We start from the raw sequence: 26,069 nt of genomic DNA, 5'->3' as shown, positions 1-26,069 counted from the left end.
TCGATATATAGACCAAAAATATATCGGGTGCGATAGAAAGGGCAGTTGTCGCCGACCGTCACGGCAAGCTTTTTGGTCGTGTCGTTTTTCCTGTTTTTTGCCTTTGATTTTTCCTTCTTTCTATCCGCTTTTTACTCTTTTTCTATTCCTGTTTCTAATTCTGTCCCATCCTCTTTTCCGGTCGCGTTGTTTGTCATTTTCTATCCCGTTTAGTCTTTTTTTCGTTCCAAGCTTTCGTCCCTGTTTGCTTTTGGCTTATCTATCCCGTTTTTCATTCGTTCGTCGTTTGTTTTTTTTTCTTTCCTCGTCCGTTCCGTTCTTCGTTTTTATTATGGCCTGCTTTTCCTCCTTTTCTGTCACGTTCTGTTTTTCTTTTTCGTTTTATCCCTTTTGTCTTCCATTTTCATATTTCTTCCCATATTATTTTCTTTTCGGTCCCTTTTAAGCTCTTTAACTGTTCTCGTTTCTACATTCTCGCGCTCTTGTTTTTTTGCTAGTTTTTCTCATTTTCGGTCCAATTTGTTTCTCATTTCTCCTTGTTTACTAAAAAGTTCTTCCTTCTTTCTCTCATCTTTCTTTTTTCTCTTCCGTCATTCAAATTTTTCAGTCCAATATTCTCGTTTTTTGCCTCGTTTTTTTTCCTCTTGAAATAGACATGAAATATAACTTAACACAGAATTTGAAATTGGATTTGAAATTTCATTTGAAATTAGGCTTGAGAAAAATTTGAAGTTACACCTAAAATTGGAACTGGTGTGGCGCGTAATATCGACTACGTGTGGTTAAACCAAAATACTTTTAAATATTGAATACGGTTTGAAGGCTAGACAGCCTTTTTATTTAATTTCCCCCTTGCGTCCCTTTCGTAGCCCTCTTTGTAGGGGTTCTCCCCTAGGAACATTTCTAATCTAACGGTTTTCTACTAGGGTTCCACCTTAGTTGCCTAAACATTGTATTGGGGTGAATATACATTATTCCCCTACTGCTACTATAACTAAACCCCTATGCTTTTGCGCATGGGTTTAATTTATGGCTTTACATCCCTAAATGGTAACAGCGCGTGCGCTTCGTTAACCCCTACTCAAATAGTGCGTGCGCTTAAAAAGACAGATGGTCAGAATGAAACATCTGCTAACTTGGTATGCTTGGAACGACAAAAAACCGGTGACTAATAATCACTAAACTGAAAAAAAGCTACGAAAGGAAATAGAAAAGAATAGTGATACAGTGGTAACCCGATTTTGTCACTCCCCGATTTTATCACTCCCCGATTTTGTCACCCCCGATTTTGTCACGTTTTTGACCCGATTTTGTCACCCCCGATTTTGTCACGTTTTTTACCCGATTTTGTCACGCTTTTGATTTATCAAAAGCTTAGTTTGAAAATCATTTTGAAACATGCCAAATGTGTTAAAACACTGTGAAAAGAACTGGGTTGATTATCATGGAGTTTTCACAAAAGTTGTTTCTTATCTCCACAACTATAATAGCTAGAAGGTCATTTTCTTTAGCAAAGTTCTTTATAATAATCTTCTCAAAAATGTTGTAGAACATTATTTTGCTCTATCTCTTACTGCTTGAAAAATAAATTTTCTATCTTACTTTTAGGGGGGTTAATCAAAGAATCGTTCATACCATAAGAAAGAGCTTTTTACGCTATGAAATTTCTATGAACATAGTTAACCAGTATAATCAACCATTTTGGCGCAATTAAAAAACGCGTGTTTTCATACCTGTGGGACTGCTGTGAACAGGTGACAAATGTCCACAGAGAGGTAAATGTAAGTGCGAAATGTCCTAAAAGTGATTAGAATGAAATATATGTAGTTCGTTCTAAGCTATCTGCAAAAAAATAAAAATTGAAGAAATACCCGATTTTGTCACTGTCCCGCTTTTGTCACCCCTAAATTCATCATGGGGGTGACAAAATCGGGTCATTACTGTATCGTCATATCACACTGGACTTGAAATTTGAAGGTCTAAAATTCAAGTTAAATTAGACATAAAATTGGGCTTATAATCGGACATGTAAGTGAGCTTGAAATTGAACTCAACATTGGACACTAAATTAAACTTGGATTTCGATTAATTTCAACTTGCAATTTGGCTTCAAACCTGTCGTGGTCGTGGACAAGAAATTAGTCACAAAGTTTCACTCGAAATTAAAATTAATTTGTGTCGTTAAATTCTCTTAAACGTTTTATCTCTGTTTACTTGCTTTCCAGTCCCGTTTTCCACTGTTTGTTTCACCGTGTGTGTTTTTCACCGTTTCTATACCGTTTTTGTTTTTGGTTTTTACTTTCACTTTGAATCCGTTTTTCCTCTTTTCTCTCGTTTTCTTTTTCCTATCCCGTATTTCCTGTTTCATTATTAAGTTGTTCTTCGTTCCATCCTGTTCCATTATTTCTTAGTTCTAGTCCTGTTTTTTCATGCTTTTCACTCGTTTTTTTTATTATTTTCCTTCCCGTTTTCAGTTCTCTCTTTTTCTTTTCCGTTTCTAGTTTTCATACATTTCTAACTCTTTTTATTTATTTTCCTTTTCGCTTCGCGTGTTCTTTTGTGCCATTTCCTCTTTTTGTTGTCCGGTTTTACTGTCTTTCCAATATTTTTATTCCATTTCTGGCTCTCATTTTTCCCTTTTCTGGCCAGTGTTCGTTTTTTATTTTTCATTTTTTTTCTTCTTTTTCTCTTCCGTTTCATATTCTTCTTTATTACGTTTTTCTGTTTTTATTTTCTTCTTTATCCGTCTCATTTTTTCCTTTGTTGTTTCATATTTCTCCATATATATGCCGAATGATCTTTTTTCCGTTTTCCTCCTTTCCTCTTTCTGTTTCGGTACTCTTCGTTTCCCTTATGGTTTCTCTTGTTTTCTGTTCCGAATTATCTTGCTTGTCTTTACCCTCTTTTTCCCTTTCATTTTTTCTTCTTTCTATCCGCTTTTTTCTCTTTCTTCTTTTTGGGTGTTTTTGGTTGTTATTGGTGGTATCTCTTTGTCCTCATTTGTGGTCTTTTTTCTTGCCTCTTTGGCGTTTTCTTTCGCTTTTTTCGTTATCTTTTTGTTGTTGTTTTTTCACTGTCTTTTCGTCGTCCTTTGCTCATCTTTCTGTAGTATTTGTGGAGTCTTTTCTTTCTTTTCTTTCAGCCATATTTATTTCGTAATTTTGTCGTCTGTTCGTCGTTTTCTTGCATTTTTTGTCACACTTTTTCGGCGTTTTTTCCGCCATTTTCTCTCCGTCCTGTTGTCAGTTTTTCATCGTATTTTGTCGTCGTTTTGCCATTTTTGTTGTCTTTGCGTCACTTTTTGCGTTTCGGTGCCGAAAATATTAATGTTTTGCTAGTTTTTCTTCGTCTTTCTGTCCCAACATGGCGGTTCAAAAAATAAAATCAAAAGACATTTGAGCCTTTTGTTTCGAATTTGCCACTATCACTTAACTAAAATTGGACCTAAAAATGGAAATGAATTGGTTTTAACTTGGACTGGAAACTAGACTTGAAATAGGATTTGAAATCGGACTTGAAATTATATTTGGAATGGGACCTTAAATCGAAATTCAAATTAGAGTTGGCAATAAACGTGAAATTGAGCTTAATGAAGGAATTGAAGTTAGATATAATTTAGGTTTAAATTGCACTTGAAATCGTGTTTGGAAATGGACTTGAAACTAGACTTAAAATTGGACTCGAAACTGATTTGAAATTAAGCTTAGGTTAGGCTTGAAGCTAAACCTGAAATTTAAATGAGACTTAAAACTGTAACTATTCTTACGTAATTAATTTTCTTATCACGAAAAAAGTGGCCGATTAAATTAAAAACTGCAGTTACAGAAATTATTTTGTTTTACATTAGAGTTTACAGAGATGGTGGGGCACGTGCCCCAGTGTCTCCCTACCTAGACACTCCAGTGGTGGTTTATATTACCGATACAGTCCAACTAGAAGCAGCTGTAAGGTGAACAAATCACAGAATATTTATCGAAGTTTGACACGAAAGCTTCTCAAAGAATATTTCTGTGTTTGCTTCCCGGTCGTTCGTCGAATTCGATGACAGTGATTGTCATAAATAGGTCACCTACTTTCGCCACACAATAGCATTTAAGGAAGTGTCAGTGTTTTTTTGGGATTTCCATTATCTACTGTCATCTTCCCATACCAAATTGTTTTGTAAATGAAAAACGCATGCTCGTCAATCGTACTGATGGCCTAATATCTTAACCGCATAAATGTAAATATGTATATATGTATAATCGTTTGTGTAATTTCTAATCCTTCTAGTGTAGAAAATCAAGGTTTGGGTGTAATAAAACTTTAATTTATTTCATCTGTTCCATCACTCTTAACAAATAATACAATGCTGACCCTTGGACTTTGCCTAAGAAACCATGTGTCTATCTACGAACACAAAAAAAATGGATGTGTATCGAGCCGTTCGCGAACGCGAAATACATAAAACGTGTGCTTGCCGTACTCTCATCTGGGTGGTTAGGGACAATCGGAACCCATACAAGTTTATAGTACTCGACTTAAGCTTTAAGATGAAGTGCTGATTTCATGAATCCGCTTGCCCCATTTTACCCCATGGGCTCGTGAAGCTATTGTTATTTAAAGCTTGAATATGCGATAACTCAGCAAGTAAAGGTCCAAGAGATTTGCAATATTCTGCCAAAACATGTATTTTGAGAGCTTTGGTAATTGCCTAGAACATTGTATTCTTGTAAAATGCAACTAACAAAAGCTAAGTATGAAAAACAAATTTTTAGGGAAGTTTTAAAGAATATGCCCTGTAGTTCAGCACTCGATAAAGATAGAAATTTCATTTCTTCAGCAAAGTTGCTTGTTTTTACAATATTTACAACTTTGCCGAAGAAACTATGTCTATATTTTCTATCATTTCGTCATCATTATAGTAAGCGATGACTAGCCTTTGACAGTATTAAATTAAGGGGGATATTCATACGAACAAAAGTGCTGAAGACCATAAATGGTAAAATGAAAGCAAAAGACACTAGGAAAAAAGTTCCGCTTTTCGCCCTTTTGGACCACTGTGCACGGGTCTAGCCGCAAGTCTAATTTCTAGTCCAATTTTAACCTTGGTCCTAAATCTAATTGCGTCCGAAAGCTTTAAGTTTTTAACCTATTTGGCCAGTATTTTTGTGATAAGTAATAATGGATTCACTATGCAACGATTAGTCCGTTTTTTTCGTGCCAAAATATTCTTCAAAAAATCGGGGGCTTCGCCTTTTGTTTATATCTAGGCACATCAGTGATGCATTTCAGATCAGATTATTTTCAAAATAAATCAATTTTCTCTTTCGACGAAAATCTTAATCCGCTTCATTAAGATTTGGAATCTAATATTTCCATTAGAAGCTTTCTTTTAATCAAGGATTTTAATCGTTCACCAGATTATTTCGGGGAACCAAACGGGGACGTATAGCTACTCGGTCGAAAGGAACCTATGTCGTATTGCTCGCTCCGTCGCGTCATTAGCACAAACGGAGCGTCAACACGTTAATTCAATTTAATTTCACATTCCTCATCCCATCGAAGGAAGCACCATCATCGTAGGAGGCGCCGATGCCGCTGGCATGGCGAAATGAAACCTAACCTAAGCTTGTGTGCTTGCCGGCGAGTTCAAAGTCTGCCGGGAGAGGAAAACTGATCTTTTTAAGTGGTTTCGCACAAGTATTTGCGTCATTGTTCGATGTGCCGTCTGTCAGTGCAGTGAGTGCGAAGGAAACGTCCGGGGCAATCAACAACGGAGCGAGCGGAGCGGTGTAAAGTTTCCCGTTGGAATAACGTTCCGGGATGGGAGAAAACTTTGCTAGACACAGATGGGAATACCTTCCTTTGTGCGAGGAATGGAAATAATTTCGGGGCTTCAGCTTCGAGTGAAAGCGCTGGTGGTGGTGGTGGTGGTAGGTATCGACTGGCAATTAAATGTTGAATCGAGAGCTAATTGGAACACTCGTACAGGTTCAGGTTCGGGATAGTTTTCCAAAGTTTAACCCCACGGAGTAAGTAGCATGTGATTGTAGCATGTTATTTCATATGTATTAGCTGTAAGTAGGTACCTAGTAACTATTTAAAGGGTCGTTAATAAAAAAAAAAAAAAAAAAAAAAAAAAAAAAAGGTACCTAGTGGTTGAAGCGTCATCAGAGTAAAATACATATTTGCCAGATTAGGAGCGCACATGTGCGCTTCCGCTGTGAAAGAAGCACAAAGAAATACAGCATGGCGAATCGAATTCTTTATTCATTCCTCCTTGGATACGCATATTTCGTCTCTCCTCGCCAACGATTGACCTTGCCAGCATTATGCGGTAAAATCCGGAAGAAAAATTCTGTTTCGAATCCCCATTCGGGAGAAAGGCGGAAATGCAAAAAAAACGAAAAGAAACGATTGCTACGGGATGCTGATATGGAATGCTTTTTCTTGCGGCTGTCATTTATGGGAGGATTACGTGGTATCGAATGTCGGTTGAATGTAACCCCTAGCAGCCATCCTAGGACATGAATTTACAGCTCGCCTGCGTTAACCGACAGAGACTGCGAGCACAGACCATGTATCTACGTGTAGGAATATGCAACGATACTTCAGGAAGGATCACCGAGCAACTGGCAACGTGGTGTTCCTCGCAGTCGGCGCTTTGAAAGCAACAGGAATGGACGGGATGACGAAAACGTTTTCAAATGCGATTATGTTCTTGTCTTATACATTGTCACAGCTTGTTTTTTCAGATACCGGTTCCAGATCGGTGATTAGAGTTCGCAGTTCTTTTTTGCATTATTCATTCAATTCCGTTGCTATTTAGGTTCAGAGGACTAGTTTCCTACTTACTATTCACTACAGCACTCGGGGACGTGGCAACTGGTTTCTCGTTAGTCTGTATTTCCATTTTTACTAGCTTTTCAAAATTTTCTCGCTCTTCAATACAATACTAGAATGTAAAGGTTGAACACTGAAAAACGTCGCAAAAACCATACAATTTATTTAATTTGTGAGTCAAAATGTTACGTTAAGAGTGCAAAGAATCAGAGTAGACATTTGTTATCAAAATAAGTTCTTTTGTTTACATGAAGCGGCACAAGCGCATCGCGAGTCGATTCTGCCGGCCATCGGAACCAGTTTTACTAGTAGTCTCAATGCAATATCCACCTTGATAGTCTGAACAACAATTTACTGAGTTCTCCCGTCCTAACCAATCACAGCTTCTTTGGAAGTCGTTCTTTATGAGAACCAGACCTCCTTTCACAAGAGGTTTCGCTTCACCGAACCTTTTTTTTCGCTTTGTTAGGATCGGGAGATATTCCCGGATCCACCGCTAACCTGATCCACATCCAGAAGATATCGAATTGGTGTTGAATATGGTACCAGGAGCTATCGACTGCCAACGTAGGATCTATGAACGCTGTCGCAGGTTGGTGCACACCGTTGGAGCTTTCTAACAGGAAATGACTCGGAATCAGTGGTTTCCCTTCACCAGCAAGGCAAGGCAAGGGTTGTAAGTGGCGGCCCGTTGACGATTACTTCAGCTGTACGCAGCTGTATGAAATGGAGTATAAAATGGAGAGAGTTACCTGGAAGGAGCTTCAAGCATAGCTCTGGCTCTTTCAAACTCCCACCTGGCGCCTCCACGCAGATTTAAGTCAAATGATGACGGTCGATGGCTTTACCCGGAAATGCTTCATGTACTTACTAAAGCAGTTCTAGGAGGTGCAAACTAGAGCGCCTGTTCTCCAGGTGAGGAGCGGCTCACACAGCGTCTGTCTCGAAACGGTACCTGGAATGTCCGAACTCTCCATGAACCGGCACGGGCTTGCTTGCTTGGTCGAGAGCTGCATCAACTCGGAGTGGAGATCGCTGCTATTCAGGAAGTTCGGTGGCCAAATTCCGAAGAAAGGGAGTTCCGTGCAGTAGACCCTATTGCAGGCGCTTCTTTCAAGTACCACAGTAGCGGCAAAAAAGCAGAACATGGAGTCGGTTTCGTAGTGTTGGGAAAACAACACAACGTTTGAATATTCGGAAACACACCTGGAGGCATCCAAATGGAGACTCTAGCTCTCAGATCGATCATGTCTTGATTGACGGTCGACACTTTTCGGACGTTATCGATGTATGGTCTTTTCGTGGACCAAATATCGACTCTGACCACTATCTCGTAGTGAGTAAGATTCACGCAAGGCTGTCGAACACGGCGAAAGCTCGCACTGAGAGGACGCTGCATTTCAACATCCAGCGGTTAACGGCAGACGGCGTAGCAGTGGAGTACGCCAGGAAACTTGACCAACGAATCGCAGAACAGCAGGTAGGGGAAGATATAAATGGGCTGTGGAGGAACATCCATGGTGCCATCCAAACAGCAGCGAGAGAGGTGGTAGGCACGACGCGTGGAAGACAGCGTAACAGCTGGTTTGATGCCGAATGCCAGAGAGTGACAGACGAAAAGAACCAGGCCAGGAGTCGCAAGCTCACTGCGGCAACGCGTCAAGCCAGAGAGAGGTACAGAGAAACTAGAGCTGCGGGAAAAAGAATCCATCGTCTAAAGAAACGCGAGTATGAGGAGAACGTGCTCGCCGGCGCAGAGGAGCGATACACCAGCGACAACATACGGAGTTTATATAAAACGGTGAGATGCAGGAATTTTACCATGCCTGTGATGTGCAATGATAGTGTTGGAAACCTGCTTACCGACAAAACGGCGGTAGCAGCCAGGTGGATGGAGCACTTCAGACACTGTTGAATGGAGAGGTAAATGCGGAGATCAGCAGGGACAGGATAGGAATTGTAAGCGATGGTCAAGCTGTGGAGTCACCAACACAGGAGGAGGTTAAAAAGGCAATCAGTGAGCTGAAAACGGTAAGGCTGCTGGGAAGGACGGTATCCCGGCTGAACTCCTAAAAGCGGAGAGCGAGCGGCTGTACGAAGCAATCCACCGGATCATTGTCAGGATCTGGAAGGAAGAAAAAATGGTTGGTTGGCCTCATTTGCCCAATTTTCAAAAAGGGACATCGACTGGAGTGTAAAAACTGTCGAGGAATTACATTGCTCAATTCTGCCTACAAGGTTCTTTCCCGTGTCCTGCTCTGCAGACTGAGACCGTTAGCGGAGTCCTTCGTCGGCGAGTACCAAGCTGGTTTTCGTGAGGGTCGCTCCACGACGGATCAGATGTTTACCCTGCGCCAGTTGCTAGACAAGTTCCGGGAGTACAACTTGCAGACACACCATCTGTTTGTGGACTTTAAAGCGGCGTACGATTCAGTTAAACGAAATGAGCTGTGGCAGATAATGCTAGAACATGGTTTTCCGACGAAACTAGTTACGCTGATTCGTGCGACGCTGGATGGATCCAAATCATGCGTTAAAATAGCGGGGAGACCTCAGCTGCTTTCGTGACGTTGGATGGACTGAAGCAAGGGGATGCACTCTCTAACCTGCTATTCAGCATTGCCTTGGAAGGTGCATTACGAAGGGCAAACGTGGAAAGGAATGGAACAATCATCACGAAATCTCACATGCTTCTTGGTTTTGCGGATGACGTCGATATCATCGGAATCAACCGTAGAGCAATGGAAGAGGCCTTCAGGCCCTTTAAAAGGAAAGCGGCGAGATTGGGACTCACCATTAACACCGCAAAAACAAAGTACATGGTTACTGGTAGGGAACGTGGGAGCTCAAGTGGTGTTGGTGCCGAGGTGGAGTTAGATGGGGAACGTTATGAAGTAGTGGAGGAATTTATATACCTTGGTACACTCGTGGCATGTGACAACGATGTAAGCCGCGAAGTGAAATGACGAGTTGCAGCTGCGAACCGGGCTTTCTACGGATTACGTACAAAACTGGCGCTCTACAGAACACTAATCCTCCCGGTGGCCCTCTACGGACACCTGCGATCCTGCGATCTATACTTGGTGGCAAAATGGAAAATGGAGTGTGGCGCAGAGGCATGAATCACGAGCTGTACCAAGTATACAAATATGCTGATATAGTGAAGGTAGTGCAATGTGGCAGGCTGCGGTGGACTGGACACGTGGCCAGAATGCCCGACGAAAGAGTAGCCAAGACTATTTTTAGCAGAGAACCAGGAAGAGGCCGTAGACTCCGAGGCAGACCCCGCACCCGGTGGGTGTGTACTGTCGAAGACGATGAACGTTCAGCTGGTGTTCGTGGGGATTGGAGAACGGCAGCCCAGGACCGACGGTACTGGAGGACCACAATTCGTTCGGCGCAGGATCGGTAACGGACCTTTGCCACTAAAGTAAAGTAAAAAGTAAGTACGCAGCTGACCAGCTACGCAGTTTCCATGGCAGTTTTTATCCACAGTACCATTCTCTCCCACATTCCGCCCATGTGAGGTGCTGCCGGTGGTATGAATATCCACTTAGTATCAGTATTGCTGAACGTTGCCGCCAATTCATCGTGTATTGCTACGACCTGTTTCCTGAGCAGCTGAAATTTGTGCCGCTGTCGGCGAACCGCGGCGGCCAACGAAACGCGTGATACACTTCACACTAGCACAAACCACTGAATGCCGGTGACAGTGAACAGCCGAACCGATGCTAATCGAGCTTGTGGGAGTGGAACCATTCGCTGCACCTTCGGTGTCGCTTTTATCACTTTGCGCTATTGAATAGTAGATTACTTACAGTCTTGAGAAAATAGTTATAACATATTAAAATAGTATCGGCAAAGTATTTTTTTATTGGCGAAAGAAAGACCAAAGACCGTACCCTACATAACTTCTGGAATATAAATCAGGAAATGTATTAAAAGAAAAGCTTTCAAAAGAGATTGCTAGTTTTTTGGAACAGCAAATCCGGCTTGGTAAGCTGTCATTGAATAGTGACCAAACAGTTGTACAACGACAATGAAGTCTATAGTTCCCAACGAGGGGGTTTCAGCTAATACCCCGAAACTAAAGCCAATTGAGGTATTATGGTCGATTTTATAAGAAAAACAATTTTTGGAAAACTATCATGGGAACGAAAAACCTTGAAGCAAGATAGAAAAACTTTTCAATCTACAATGTGATCAAAAGATTTTTTTGAATTTCTTCCAAATTACTTCCATGGGTGCTGCATTATATCGACATCGACTCAGCCACACGTTCAGAGCCGATAAACATCCGAAATTTGGGTGAAGGACGGAATATAACATATACATAGGTAAAGCCCAGTTAAGGCTGCAGAGTATACCGTCTTTGAAGCAAGTTCCAAACGGCAAGACTGATGATGTTTGCTCTCCTAGTCGACGGATTGCTAGAGGATAAAGGGATGACGTATGACGAGAGAATCTGTTTACCCTCGTACCAGCAGCGTACAAGAAGAAATTGAATCAAAAAATGAATAAACTTTCCGTCTGTGCAACCGGATTCGAGAGGAAACAGCTTGTCCTCTAGAGCTATACGGTTATAGTCTCATGTGCGCCCGCACCTGTTGACACTTCCGGTTGGTGCCCGTTCCTCGCGTTGCGATAGAATGATGGAGAAATCACAAAAAAATAGTTCACTTGATTCACGCACTGGTATGTGAATTGACTCTGCAAGTGAGCAAAACCAATCTGGCTTGTTTGGTTTGGGGCGCACAGTAAGAATTGGTTATTCATGCTATGATAATTCGGTTGAAATACTACGAGGAACAAATTTCCCATACTGCATTCATGATTTCAGTTTATGGCATTATTCAAACATGTTTCGAATGTATCATCTGAAGTGGATGTGGCTTCCAATTTAACTAATGGAGTACACCGTTTACATAATTCACAAGGTTTTACATATTTTTTTTTGTCAGTGGTACTTGAAATCGATACCAAACAGCGGCCAATTACGACCCTCGTCAAGTCAACCTCAGGCGGTTGGCCTGCAATTCCCGTGCCATGCCGTGATGTTTACACAGTTTGACGTACAGCTGCTACAAACGTCTGTCCGTACGCAGGACCAGTGTACACCTCTATACTTATAACTAGGTAGGATTATAACCACGATGATGATGATGCGGGTACACCGTCGATTAGGGTGCGCTGGGCTCAAAGGATAAACGCGAAAGCTGTTTGCCGTCTTCTCGGTCAGGGCTATTATTATCGAAGATTGAATGACGTCCGTTAAAGTTTTCAATAGTTACGTTTGCTGATCGACAGAATGATTTCCTAGAGAGGAAAAAATTCTTTTCCTTTTCGAAAGAATACAAATACGACAGGCCGTACATTTAAATAACCTCGCGTCTCCATCAAAATGCGCAACAAAATGGAATCATCTAGTATGCATGGGAAAAAGAAAAAAAAAGCCGTCGGGCTTTTTTTCTCCTTTACCATACACAGAACCCTCGTTTCAAATCTGTCAGAAACAGTAATGTAATATGGTTCTTGATATGCATATACCTTCCGGTACTCAAATGACGATAGCTAACGATATTAGCATTAAGACCAATTCCAGCTGATGGCTGGTGGCAGATGGATAAGCAGAGCGAGAAAGTGTGGAGGCAAAAAAATCGAATTTCCGTCTTCGTTTTCCCCTGTTTCAGCTTTCTAGCTACTGTCATTTTGAAATTTAGAAATTCAGCGAAGGTTTTAGCGGTTCTGTCAGTATTTTAAACTAAAAATATTATAGTGAAATATGCTAGTTCTGTTAGATTAAAACCCCCTAAAAATTGTGTAGATTAATTGAGAAGTAAGTAGTAAGTAGTAGAGAAGTTAGGAGCTAAGTTTTGAATAGTGGTGGCAAAAAATCTCCAATATTTTCACATTCGTTGGCTGCGGACAATGGTACAGCAGGCAGCAACTTCTAGCTCCATTTGCAAACATTCACCACCTTCGAGTGAGTTTTAGGATTTATCCTCAATCACGGTAGGGGAAAGAAATGAAAATGAGAATGAATGAAGGGGAAAGGAGTCAAAATGACTACTTGTCAAGCGTAGCTACCAATATCCCCCCTCCTTTCCATTCCGCTCTTCCCCTCCTTCACCAAAAATTTTCATTTCTTTCCCCTACCGTCCCTTCATCAATTGTAGAGCCATCGTTTCAAAAAATATTAATACCGGTATCAAGTTTTTAGAATTGATGAAGGTACTCCAGCTGACCTTGGCACAAACGGAAGCATTAATTTTCGTGTAGCTTTCGTTAACATCAGTGATAGTAAACGTATCCAGATTGATCAGATTAGCCGGAATACGTTCGGGGACCATTATACAAGTTGAACAGTTGAAAACTGTACAGAAATGATCAGCTTTACGGGCTATGTTAGCAGGAAGACCATGATCCTTGGTTTTGGTTTTAGCGAACAACCAAAATTTGGTAGGAAACCGTTGTAAATGCTCTTGGCTTTTGTGAAGATACCAAGCATGTCTCTGACGATAGTATCGACGATCATTGGCGCTGGCTACATTAAAAGTCATGTTTGTGAAGGGACAACGACGCGACGGTGGGTGTATTTACGCAACGCAGAAGCACGGAGTCTCTTGAGTAAGCGGAGCTGTGCGTTACCCCATGTTGTATTGGAAGCGGATTTAAAGCGTAAAGTATATCTGAATAATGCATCACGAAAAATAAGGATGAACTGGAGTGTCGCATCATCCACATCAATGTAGTTTGTGACTGGATCCCAATTGACCGACTAGTGAAAACGAAGTAAAGCTGGTACGTTTTAAAATTTAACGCTGTGCTGCCCAGGTCAGGTCCTAGAACTCCAGAATAAAATGATATTCGTCAAGAGGAACTAGATGGTCAATGGCAGATAGGACAGAGGGCTGATTCGCTGATGAAGGTCGATATAATAATGTTGCGAAGCCTGCGCTCGTGTGGTCTAATTTTCATATACGTGTGAGCTCGTTCTAACGAGCACGTAGATATAAGCATAGGAAATACCAAATCACTGTAAAGTATAAATGGATTAGTTTTATCAAAATACTGACCGTCCGTCAGTGCGATCGTGCGATAAATAAGCAGACGGCGAACCTAGTGTGCTATTTTATAGTCACTGACACTGCCGTTGCTACTTGTAAGCTAGTGTATGTGTGGGAGAAACCAGATCGGCTGCTGCTGCTGTTGCTCAAATAATTATCCGAATGGAACGTTAACCATTTAGAAAGTGTAGAAAAATCTTTCCATTCTTCAATTACTATAACTCTTATAAGAACTGTTTAAGACCACAACGGCCTGCTGCTGAATTTACTGCCAGTCAGTCGTTTCCGTTTCCGTTTGCCATCAGTGTTGGTTTACGATAATTGCGATCGAAGTTGCCGCCAAAATGCCATCAGCTTTGCCTCCAATTGCCATTAATGTTACCACTAACAACCGGTGTTGCCGCGAAATGTCCTTGGTCTTGCCACCCCAAGCCCTTGGTTCGCCTCCAATTGCCGGTGTTCCGCCGAAATTCCATCGTTTTTGTCTCCATTTTCTATCGGCGTTGCCGCCAATTACTGGTGTTGCCCCACCAATAGCCGTCAACGGTAAATACTGTCCGTCCGTCAGTGCAGTCGTGCGATAAATGAGCAGACGGCGAACCAAGTGTGCTATTTCATAGTCACTGGCACTGCCGCTGCTACTTTTTTTTTCCGTGTTGGGTATTTTTATCACTGCGACCATTTGTTTGATCTATTGTGATATATTCCCCGTTTTATTATAGCTATGTTGTCAAGATGACGCACCACTAGCAGAAGTGATTGTCATTGTTTGACTAACAGCATTTGTCCAGTCCGGTGATGCACTTCGGATGAAGTGCACTACTGCACTGGGAGTTGTTCTCCAAATATCAGAGGGTTCTAACAGCCCTCTTTCGAAGAACCTTAATCTTTTATTGAGAATTGCCGGACATCGGCATAACAGGTGTTCCGAGTCTTCTTTTTCTATGCCGCAGAAGCGACATATATCATCATGAAGTTTTCCCATTAGCTTCAGATGATAGCGGCTCGGACAATGTCCTGTTATAAGACCAGTATAAATGCTTAGATCTTTCTTCGAAAGCTCCAGTATTTTGCGAGTAATTGAAACGTTTGGAGAGATGAAACGTTTCGACTGCCTAGCATTGAAAGTGTTATTCCAATTTGATTCCACTTTCGTACATTCCCATGCTTTTAGCTCCATTTTTAAAGCAGAAGCAGATAAGCAACAGAAGGGCTCAGGTCCTACAAATTGATGAGATGATCCGAGTCTTGCTAGTGCATCAGCTCTCTCATTTCCATCAATTCCACAGTGACCTGGGACCCAGTACAAGTTGACTTGGTTACGACGAGACAATTTTTGGAGTGATTGAATACATTCCCAGACAAGTTTTGATGTGCATGTCGCCGACTTTAGAGCGTTTAGAGCTGCTTGGCTGTCGGACATGATGCATATATTTGAATGTTTATAGTTCCTGCGCAAGCACACAGTCGTACATTCTAGAATTGCTTGTATTTCAGCTTGGAATACAGTTGGCCATCTGCCCATAGAAATTGACATGTCTATTCCTGGGCCAGTGACTCCTGCTCCCACTTGATTGTCCATTTTTGAACCATCTGTATAGAAAACTGTCGAGCCTGGACGAATATCGGGACCACCATCTTCCCAGGAATCACGTCTAGGCTCAAATACACGAAATATTCGGTTGAAGTTGTATTTTTTCTCCATCCAATCTTCATTACTGGTTACAAGAGGATTTATACTAATAGTTTTTAGAATACTGAGATGACCTGTTAAGTCCCCTTCAAAAAGGTTCTTTGATCTTTTGATCCTCAGAGCACTTTTTTCAGCTTCTAATTGTATAAACTGATGCAATGGAAGTATATAGAGTAAAGCATCCAATGCCTTCGAGGGTGTACTTCTCATTGCACCTGTTATTGAGAGAGTGGCTAGCCTTTGAAGTTTTTCCAGCTTTGTTTGGGTAGTTTTCTCTTTCGTTTTTGGCCACCAGACCAACGAAGCATAGGTAATCCTGGGTCTGACAATGGCCGAATAGATCCAATGGATCATCTTCGGTTTCAGTCCCCATTGCTTACCAAACGTTCTTTTACATATCCATAGAGCATTTGTTGCTTTGTTTACTGCTTGCTCTAGATGTGTGTTCCAATTGAGTTTTCTGTCAAGAAATACTCCAAGATATTTAACAGTGTCTGAAAGTTTTAAAAGTGTTCCTTTCAATCTGATGTTATTTAATGTAAATTTTATCCTTCTCGTAAATGGTATGATAGTAGTTTTATTGGCATTTATGCTGAGACCCTGCCTATCACACCATGATGAAATCAAATTTAAAGCCATTTGCATAAAGCCGCTGCTACTTATAAGCTAGTGTAGGTGTTGGGGGAAACCAGATCGACTGATGCTGCTGCTTGAATGATGCTTCTCCGACGCTGAATGAGCAAGCATTTTCCATGTTTACCATGGTATAACGTAAAATGGAACGTTAACCATTTAGAAAGTGTAGAAAAATCTTTCCATTCTTCAATTCTATAGTTCTTTAAGAACTGTTTAAGACCACAATAGCCTGCTGCTGAATTTGCTGCCCGTCAGTCGATCCGTTTCCATTTGCCTTCAGTGTTAGTTCGCGATAATTGCCATTGGAACTGCCGCCAAAATGTCATCGGGTATGCCTCGAATTGCCATTAATTGCCGCAAAAGTCATTGGATTTGCATCCAATTGCCAGTGTTGCCTCCAAAATGCCATCGTTTTTACCTTCAATTGCTGTCGGTGTTGCCGCCAAATGCCGTTGGTTTCGCACGAATAGCCGTCGATGATAAATACTGGCCGTCCGTCAGTGCGATCGTGCGATAAATGAGCAGGCGGTGAACCAAGTGTACTATTTTATAGTCACTGGCACTGCCGCTGCTACTTGTAAGCTAGTGTAGGTAGTGGAGGAAACCATATCGGCTGCTGCTGCTTAAATGATTGTCCGACACTGATTGAGCAAGCTATCGAACAATTTCGCATGTCTGCGATGGGGATAATGCAAAATGTAACGTAAAGTGCATCGCGTGGGATTCACGTTGGCCATTGCCCGCTGATTCCGCTTGTCTTCGGGGTCGGTGTTGCCGTCAATAGCCATCGATGTTGCCAATTGGATTGGAAAAGGGGTGTGGCTTACAAAGTGGTCTCAAAGGTTATCATTTGGATCCAAATCCTTTGGTGTATCTAATTGTCGTCCGTGCCTGTGAAGCTAGGCGATCACAAGGGAAATGTATGGGAAAATTCGACCTTAAAACTTTACACACATTTTCACTATTTAGCGTATAAAAAATTATTATTAATATGTTACTACAAAATTGCTGGACATTTTATCTATCCAACGACATATTAACTGTTATGTTTCGTTCAGTAGTATAGTAGCTATTAGCGTTTGAAATATTTCATTCAAACGTTACACTTCTATTTTTCGTTTTTACAAAGTGCTACCCAGTCCCAGTATAGTAAACAAAGACGTAGTCCTATGTCAAAAAAGAAGCAAGAGAATTGCTCGAGCCGTTCTTGAGCGGTTGCATTCTATTCGATATGTCATGAGTTCAATCCCGGTTGAAGGATGAACAATTTTTGAAAATGTATGAAAGTTTTTTTTTCTGTGCTGTTTGTGAATGTTCTCGAAAGTAGTTGTCTATTTTTGACAATTTCGTCGAAATAAAATGTCGATATAGCAGATAAAGGCAAAAAAGTTTTTGCTATACACCCAATTCTTTTATTGCACGGATTTTTTTACACGGATTTTTTTACACGGATTTTTTTGCACGACTTTTTTTGCACGGTTTTTCGAAATAACACGGATTTTTTTTACACGGTTTCTCGAAATAACACGGTTTATTTTTGCACGGTTTTTTTTACACAGGACGCATCTCCCGTGTAAAAAAAGAATTGGGTGTTTTTTAACAAAATTATAACAAAACCTGTTAGATATATTACAACAAATTTTGATATAATTTTGATCTAAACATAACAAATTTTGTTATGTTTTGCTACGACTGCATATAAGTTCTGATAGAATTTTTGATATTTTAACTACTAACGAGACCAAAATTATAACAAATCATGTTAGAAAAACCGTCGTAACAGAATATCATGATTTGTTATAATTTTGTTACGTTTGTCTGATCGGGTCCCTTTTGGACTCTTGCTCTTATTTATTCATGCACTGCGACGAGTTTCTGCAAGTGTGTACTTACTAACAACCACGGTCGTCGTAAGATGAAGAAGAAAAGATAATACAAAATCTCTGGGATACAGATTACTGCTAGTGCTCAAGGCAGCTATCTGCCCACGAGTTCTTTACCTCGTGAGAGGGCTATGCAGAAAGACGCTATGAAACTGTGCGTTCACGAGTGTGTAAGTAGCAGAATGTCTGCACACAGCAACGGCGGCTGTTGTACACTTGCGTCTGTGGCATAAGCGTTGGGTGGGGGGGCCTGTAGCCGCAAGGTTACCGAGTCTGCCTTGACAAGCGAGTGATGGTGGGTGCAAATCTTAGTAGAATCAGGCCATTCGATGTTAAGTGACTTAGCATGGGTTTATTCTCAGGCCTCTCCACATCCTTCCTACTGCATTCTGCATTTACTAACAATGAAAGCCTCTTGCCAGGGCAAGTTATAAGAATGGTACTTGCTTGAGGTGCGAATGAAGCCTCTTGTTCAAGGGCAAATTATAGCTTGTTCCGCTTCCTGGTTATAGGAACGAGATTGGTAATGCATAAGTAGTAAGGAACACATACATACACACATAAACACTCTCACTCTGTGCTGAACTCTGCTTTACCGACCATGAAGCCTTTAGCCGGGACTGGTTATAAGAAGGATACTTGCTCGAGGTGCGAATGAAGCCTCTTGTCCAAGGACAAATTGTAACTAGTCTCCGCACTTCTTGGCTCTAGAGCTAGATTGGTTGAACAGTAGTAAGAAGCGTAGAGCGAAAAAGGGGTGAAAACACACCGACACTTTAAGCACGGATAATAAAAGCAGTTCGCTCACTCTATAGCGATACTGCAATAACAACGAAGTGCGGAACAACACCTGGATAAGATCACAATAGATCAAAATGCTGGTCGTAGTGATAATATCCACACAAAAAAAAAAGCGTTGGGTGTTATGCTTCTCATACTCGCTCGCATAAGACTAGACATCTTTTGCTTCTCGCGTAATTTGCAACATTGCGAGATACCGCCCATTAGGAATACAGGTGACATTAATCTGTACCAGTTTGCATCTAGCTACACAATCAAGTAGCATTTCTTGAACCATTGTTTCATTTCGTCCCCTGGAAAGTGTATTAGCAGCATCAACAGACGGATTACCTACGAATGGCCGAAACACAAATGGCCGAATTACAAAAGGCCAAAACACGAATGGCCGACCGTCTTATTCGGCTGAAAATAATCAGCCTGCAGCCTTCAGCCTGCACAAATGTTCGGTTTATGCTGTTCTTACTCGCTGTCGCTCGTTCGGAGTTAACTAAGGGATAATCCTTACTAGTAAAACTAGTAAACCTAGGAAAATGCATGTACTTAAATAGTAGTGGCACCCTATAATAAACGTCCCTATGATAAACTTAAATAATTCGCGCTAAGGGGAAGAAACAACTATCAATTATCTATACTCTATCTACCAAAATAAAAAATAAGACGCAGAGTATGTCTTGTTTTTCTGAAACTAAGGTACATAATTTTACGAAAGGCTTTTCTCCTTCACCTATAAATGACGAGGATCATCACAGATCTGCGAGTGGAACAAAAGGCAAATCAAGAGGAAAATTTTAAAGGTTTTTCAGGGCGATGTTTAAAATTCGCGGAGAGAAACAGATGAAAAAATTTATTCAAAATATGTAACGTTTCACAAAATGAGCAATAAAAATTTTGTTGATTTGGGCATTCCGGGAAAATTCGGCCTTTCGTGATTCGGCCATTCGTGATTCGACCTTTCGCGATTCGCCCTTTCGCGATTCGGCCTTTCGTGATTCGGCCTTCTGTGACTGTTGTTGGAATTCAGCCGAGTTCAATCGATAGAATCAACATTCTGCTGCATGCTTGACAGCAATACACTTAGTTCCAATGCGTTAATTTTCTTAATTTTCCGATAGTTGTTAGTTGACTCCAATCGACTGTCGATTTGTTATCATTTTTGCGGTTGTTATAAATAGCTGGGTGTGAATTATAAGCTGAATATCGACGTAAATTTGTGTGTCTGAGCGCAAAATGGATGGAAACCGAGGGAATATGTATGTATTCATTGAATTACGGTGAAACTACCTAGAAAAATTCATTTCCGCTTAATACACGAAGTTAAACAATGGGCCATAATACTGGGAAAAGTTGATTTTGCTCACAGTATTATGGGCCATTGTTTAACTTCGTCAAGCATATAGATCAACAATATTCGCTGTTTCTGAATAAAATTGTAATTTGTTTTCAGTAAAACGAAAAAACGTGCAAGGAAAATCAATATTCAGAAATCGAAGCTCTATGATCCTGATATATTGCATCACGCTCTTGATCTAGCAGGATAAACCGAAAAAGTTTGGGAAGTTGCAAGAGATCACAATCTACCGTACAATACAGGTCCACGTTATTTTTGGAAATCACCCAAAACTAATATGCTTTTTCTTCTTCCTGAGCTTACTTACTTTACTTAGCTGGCATGCTGTCCTAAGACAAAGCCTGACGAACAAAGTTTCTCCAATGCACTCGGTTGCACTATGAGCCAGAAATTAAAATTCCGCCACAAAAATATTTGCGGTTAAACGGCATGACTCAGCTCAATGTGGTCTTCGGCAACTTTTTGAATGAAAAAATGATGCATCTTTTGAAGGGGTCGTCCAGGTGTCGTTAAGGTGTAACCTTAACTAACAATAATTTAAATCGTAACTTTTTGAGTAAATTTTTTTCACCTTTTTGGTTTCAAAATATTAAAGATAAAGCAATTTCAAGTATTTTTTCTCACTATTTCAAACTTCTACTTTTTACCTATTTTCTGCAATAGACCTTTGTTTTTAAACGACTCTTCAAATCACATTTCTTCTTCTAGCATGTTTATTTCAACAGATAGCTGAATGTGAATTTTAATTTTAAATCTCAATGGAATTTAAATTTTTAGTCCATAGTAAGTTGTGGGCCAACGCTCTTTAATTTCTCGGACACCGTGCACTCTACGCCAGATCTCGCTCCACCTGGTCTAAGCATCTTGCGCGCTGCGCCGCAGGTCGTCTTAATCCTACCGGATTTAAGGCAAATACCATCTTTGCATTGCATCTTTCCGGCATTCCTGCGTATCCGTTTAGCTTTAGCCTCCTTTTTATAGGCTTGGTTTGCCATAGAGAGCATCACTATGATGAAGCCCTCTGCGTGATTCGAATGAACTTGACAATCCACTCCAAATCCGAACACAACACTGAGTACCATTCATCATAGATTGAATCAGTTTGATGAGCTTCCTGAAGAAGAAGCTAAAATTGAATGTAATCTCACCAAAACCGAATGTAAACTTCAGTTTAAGAAACTGTTGAATACTGAGGATTTCTATTTTTTACATGAAAGAAGTTATAAAGCGAAATTCTTAGGAACACCCTTAAAAACAGTTTTTTCGCTCTAGCTCTTTAATAACGCTTCGTACGCCTTTCAAATGTTTTATGAAATTGCTAATCAAATTAAATTGCACATTTTCGTCAAAGGTCGTTGAGCTCTATCTTTTTCCCTTTTGAAGCTATCACTGGTTTTTTTATTTGTACATGTTTACATTTACCTTTAAGGGGGTTAACATATAGAAAATATTTTTTGTATCTAGTTAGGGACACCCAATGTCCGACTATTTTTTTACCACTAAAAACTGCTTTTTAAATGAAGAAACTTTTCTGAATCAACTATTATGCTATGTCTAAAGGTTTCGAGGCAATTGCTTATGTCTCACTTTATTGAATCCGTCCCACTGTGCGCCAGTGAAATGCATTATTGATTGATTTTCTTGCCGATTTTTTGCTTTCTTCCTTTCCAGGGACTGGTGATAGCGATGCTGGTGTCCTGCAACTGTAAGGTGTTGAAACTGTACTCGGCTCCGCACAGTCAAAAGACGCGGCGCGGCACCTATCGTAGCCTCAAGGACGGCGAAGGAGGCCGTTACGGTGTCCTCTCGGTAACGAATCCGAACTACGAAGACTTACCGCCGCAGGCGCCACCCGGAGCAACGGCTTTCAACCCATTCATGGCGGAAGCGGAGGACAGTCCGTCACCGGCGCACAGCTACGTTAAGATGGCCTACCGAGAGCGGAACTTTGTCGATCGGAACGATTGCGTCGTACCGTCGGCCCTGGATTGTGCTTTCGCCGGTGAACTGTCCACGTCGCTGGCGATCGACGAGATCCCACGCAGCCCACTGCCGGCTTCGGTATGAAACGGCGGGTGGACGGCAAGTTGCAGGGCATGGCTCGAGGTGGTCAGATATGTGTGCTTGCTTAGCGCGTAGAGACAATAAAAATCAGTAGCTGGAACGATCCGAAGGGAATGTATTATAATAACCGATAACTAAATATATCATCTTTTAGTCAACCGTGGCCATATCAGAAAGTAACGCTGCATGATGCAGCGGATATCAGCTCTATTTTAGCACGATTAATGTTATACAAAAACCAAATCTTTAGTCGTATGAGGTACGAACGTTTTAGCACCCTGTACGGTGTATAGTGTACAGTGTAGCTGCCGCAGGTTATGCCGTAGAACAGTCATGTAGTTGAAATGCATACATTTAACCCTACCCATGACAGCAACAGTGTAAATTGCTTGGAAGAATATATTTGAATGAAAAAAAACACAGTTGTTAGCTCTTGATATACATATGCAACAGTTTTATTTATGTTGAGAAAAGTCCCTATCCTGTCCCTTCGATGATCGACAGCATTCTGCAAAGTTACCTAGCAAAATTGAAAAATATTTCATGCATATTTAAAATAGAAAAAAATTGACTCTTCGATGTCATCAAACCCAATTCAGAATATCAATTACGCCATAAATTGATTCCGATCGGTAGAACCAGATGACAAGAGGATAAAATCAACAGAGCGTGCTCACTCTACCGATAAAATAAAGATTTGCAAAGCAAATACCCCCTCAGATCCTTGTACTAAAAAAAACAATAACTCATCTGCGAAACGCTGACCCCCACTGCTGATGAATTCGTTCGTTATCCAATGTCAACATTGGATAATATCCGGAAAACAGCAGCAGCAGCAGCAACGACAACGGAAGTGGTCACGGATGATTAGGTTCGCTGGTTGCTGTCCAGCAGCCTGCCGGATGCGGGAGAAATTAGTTTTTTTTTTTCGGCAGAGCAGCAAAACCAACAGGGATCGAACTAAGCGAACCGCTGCGCTGCGAAAAAAATAATCCCCTCATCGGATTCCATTGCGCGGTGGTGTGGTGATGCACAAAAAACAGCGTATATCCTGCCTGGTATCAGGTGGGAAATGATTGTAACAAGTAAGCCGTTTCACCCCGTATGGAGGCAATAAAATGCGTATAAAACATTTCGATTTCCTGTTCAGGCTTTTTTCTGGTTCGGTAACTATATGCCATTCTACCGCCACTCACACGGAACGGAACAATTGCCTAAACATTATGCGATCACATTTATGCTTAAATTGGTGAATATGTTACTCCTCGTTATCACCTTTTTTTATCGATTCCAATATCCCATGAACTGATACCTAAATATAGGTGAACGAGCCCAAAATCTTACTGGACGGTGAACGCTTTTCAGTTTGCCAAATCGTTATTAAAAACTATTTTGGATTTTCTTTACTGTCAAGGATAAGATGTATTGTATTGTGTATTGGTCGAGTCATCTGACAATTGACATTATCTACATGGGAAATTAAATCTAAAACTAAGGCTAATGCAGCATCCTGGACCTTGTTATTCTTCTATTCAAAGCGCGTGAAGTAACATTTCCAAAATCAAATAAGTCTTCGATCTTAGAGTGAAGGTACGAGTGCATGACGTCAGTGGTTCATAAAATCCGTACATGGTCCGATGGAATTTAGTTGTCAGCAGACTTGATGAACGAAGCTGTCTCCGTGAAGCTCTAAAATCAATTTGAGACAGTAAAACCGGGGCATCAAGCTCATTATTGAGAAGCTTGGCTACAAAAGTCGCTTGTTGATTCTTCCGACTACTCTCTAGCGTATCCAAGGCTGGCAACGGTCTTCGTGGCGCGGAAGATTATTAGGTACGGGCAAATCTACGTTCTATTCTAGCTGTCCACCACAAGTTATGGGGATTCCAGATGATACAGGCGTTTTCAAGTATTGGTCGTACTAATGCGCAGTACAATGCTTTCAAGCAATGCGGATCTTTAAAGTCACGAGCGATTTTTGTGATGAATCCCAGTTGCTGCGATGCTCTTGAGATGACAGCAGCATATTGTTGGTTGAACGTGAGCTTGTTATCCAACAGAACTCCAAGATCATTATTCTGATCGACGTGTTCTAGAACAACTCCGTTTATCTGATTGTCAAATTAGATAGGCACATTACAACGATGAAATGATATAGCAACACATTTGGCAATGCTTATTGTTAGCTTGTTTCTGTTACACCAATCAGCGAAGATGTCCAGCAGTGTTTGCAATCGGCGGCAATCGTCAACAGTGTTCACAACTAGATAGACCTTTAGATCATCGGCATTTACCAGTACGCATCTAGAACCCAGCAGAATAGCAATTTCGTTAAAGTACAAGGCGAAAAGCAAAGGCCCCAAATTACTACCTTGTGGGACACCAGAAGTTTTACAAAATTCACGTGAAACTGTCAGCTTGATACGTAAAGTATGGTCTGTAAGTTATGAGCTCAACCACGAAGTCAGTCTATCAGAAACACCCAGTTTAAAGAGCTTGTGCAAGAGTATTTCATGATCTACTGTGTCGAACGCGGCCTTAATAGGGTAAACGCACCATTAGTGGTGGTAGTACCAATAGTGGTGGAAACTCGAATTATTCCATTATTTTTGCAGATTTGGTACAAGTTTGATATTTATCAAATAATACTGTTACTGGTGGTTCGATACTTATCAAACTTGTACCAAAATCTGCAAAAACAAAGGAATAATTCAAGTTTCCACCACTACTGGTACTACCACAACAAGTGGTGCAAGTTTGGTGCTTACCGATAATACTGGTACTGGTAGTTCGATACCTATCAAACTTGTACCAAAATCTACAAGAATAACGGAATAATTCGAGTTTCCACCACTATAGGTACTACCACAACTACTGGCGCATCTACCCTATATGGAATACCACAATTAAAGGAACATCAAACTTAATTAAGGAAACACTAGCGCAACTGTTGGTACAATATAATTGAATCGGAAAATTCATTTTTTCTTTATAAAGCTTCTCGTACAACGAACGCAATTGTCTTGCCTTGTGACAAATACCTTGTATTTGATAAATTTATATCCCACAAGCATTAATTGAAGCATATACCTCAATAAACAAGCAAAATGAAGGTATATTGTGCTTAGTGGCGCAACTAATGGATCATCTACCCTATGCCGTTCTACCGCCACTCACGCGGAACGGAACAATTGCCTAAACATTATGCGATCACATTCATGCTTAAATTGGTGAATATGTTACTCCTCGTTATCACCTTTTTGTTATCGATTCCAATATCCCATGAACTAATACCCAAATATAGGTGAACGTGCCCAAGTTCTTACTGAACGGTGAAGGCTTTTGGTTTGCCAAATCGTTATTAAAAACTATTTTGGACTATCTTTACTGCCAAGGATAAGATGTATTGTATTGTGTATTGGTCGAATCATCTGGCAATTGACATTATTTATATGGAAAATTAAATCGAAAACAAAAACTAATGCAGCATCCTGGACCTTGTTATTCTTCAAATGAAAGCGCGTGAAGTAACATTTCCAAAATCAAATAAGTCTTCGACTAGAGTGAAGGTACGAGTGCATGACGTCATGGAATCTAGTTGTTAGCAGACTCGAGGAATCTAATTGTCAGCAGACTCGATGAACGAAGCTGTCTACGTGAAGCTCTAAAGTCAATTTGAGACAGTAAAACCGGGGCATTAAGCTCATTATTGAGAAGCTTGGCTACAAAAGTCGCTTGTTGATTCTTCCGAC

General features: G+C 40.8%; 1 protein-coding gene across 1 annotated transcript in view; it reads left to right on the top strand.

Moving 5' to 3' along the window:
• LOC128743144 (cadherin EGF LAG seven-pass G-type receptor 1-like) overlaps positions 1–22,320 on the top strand; it is a 117,049-nt gene extending 94,729 nt beyond the window's left edge. The window contains exon 7 of the mRNA XM_053839669.1: positions 21,925–22,320. Coding sequence (XP_053695644.1) covers positions 21,925–22,320 — 396 coding nt within the window. The remainder of the gene's footprint in view (positions 1–21,924) is intronic.
• The last annotated feature ends 3,749 nt before the right edge of the window (positions 22,321–26,069 follow it).

This window comes from Sabethes cyaneus, chromosome 3 (assembly GCF_943734655.1).
Source record: "Sabethes cyaneus chromosome 3, idSabCyanKW18_F2, whole genome shotgun sequence".
In the NCBI taxonomy this organism is placed as follows: Eukaryota; Metazoa; Arthropoda; class Insecta; order Diptera; family Culicidae; genus Sabethes; species Sabethes cyaneus.
The sequence above is the reverse complement of the archived record's forward strand: the minus strand, read 5'-3'. Positions and strand labels throughout refer to the sequence as shown.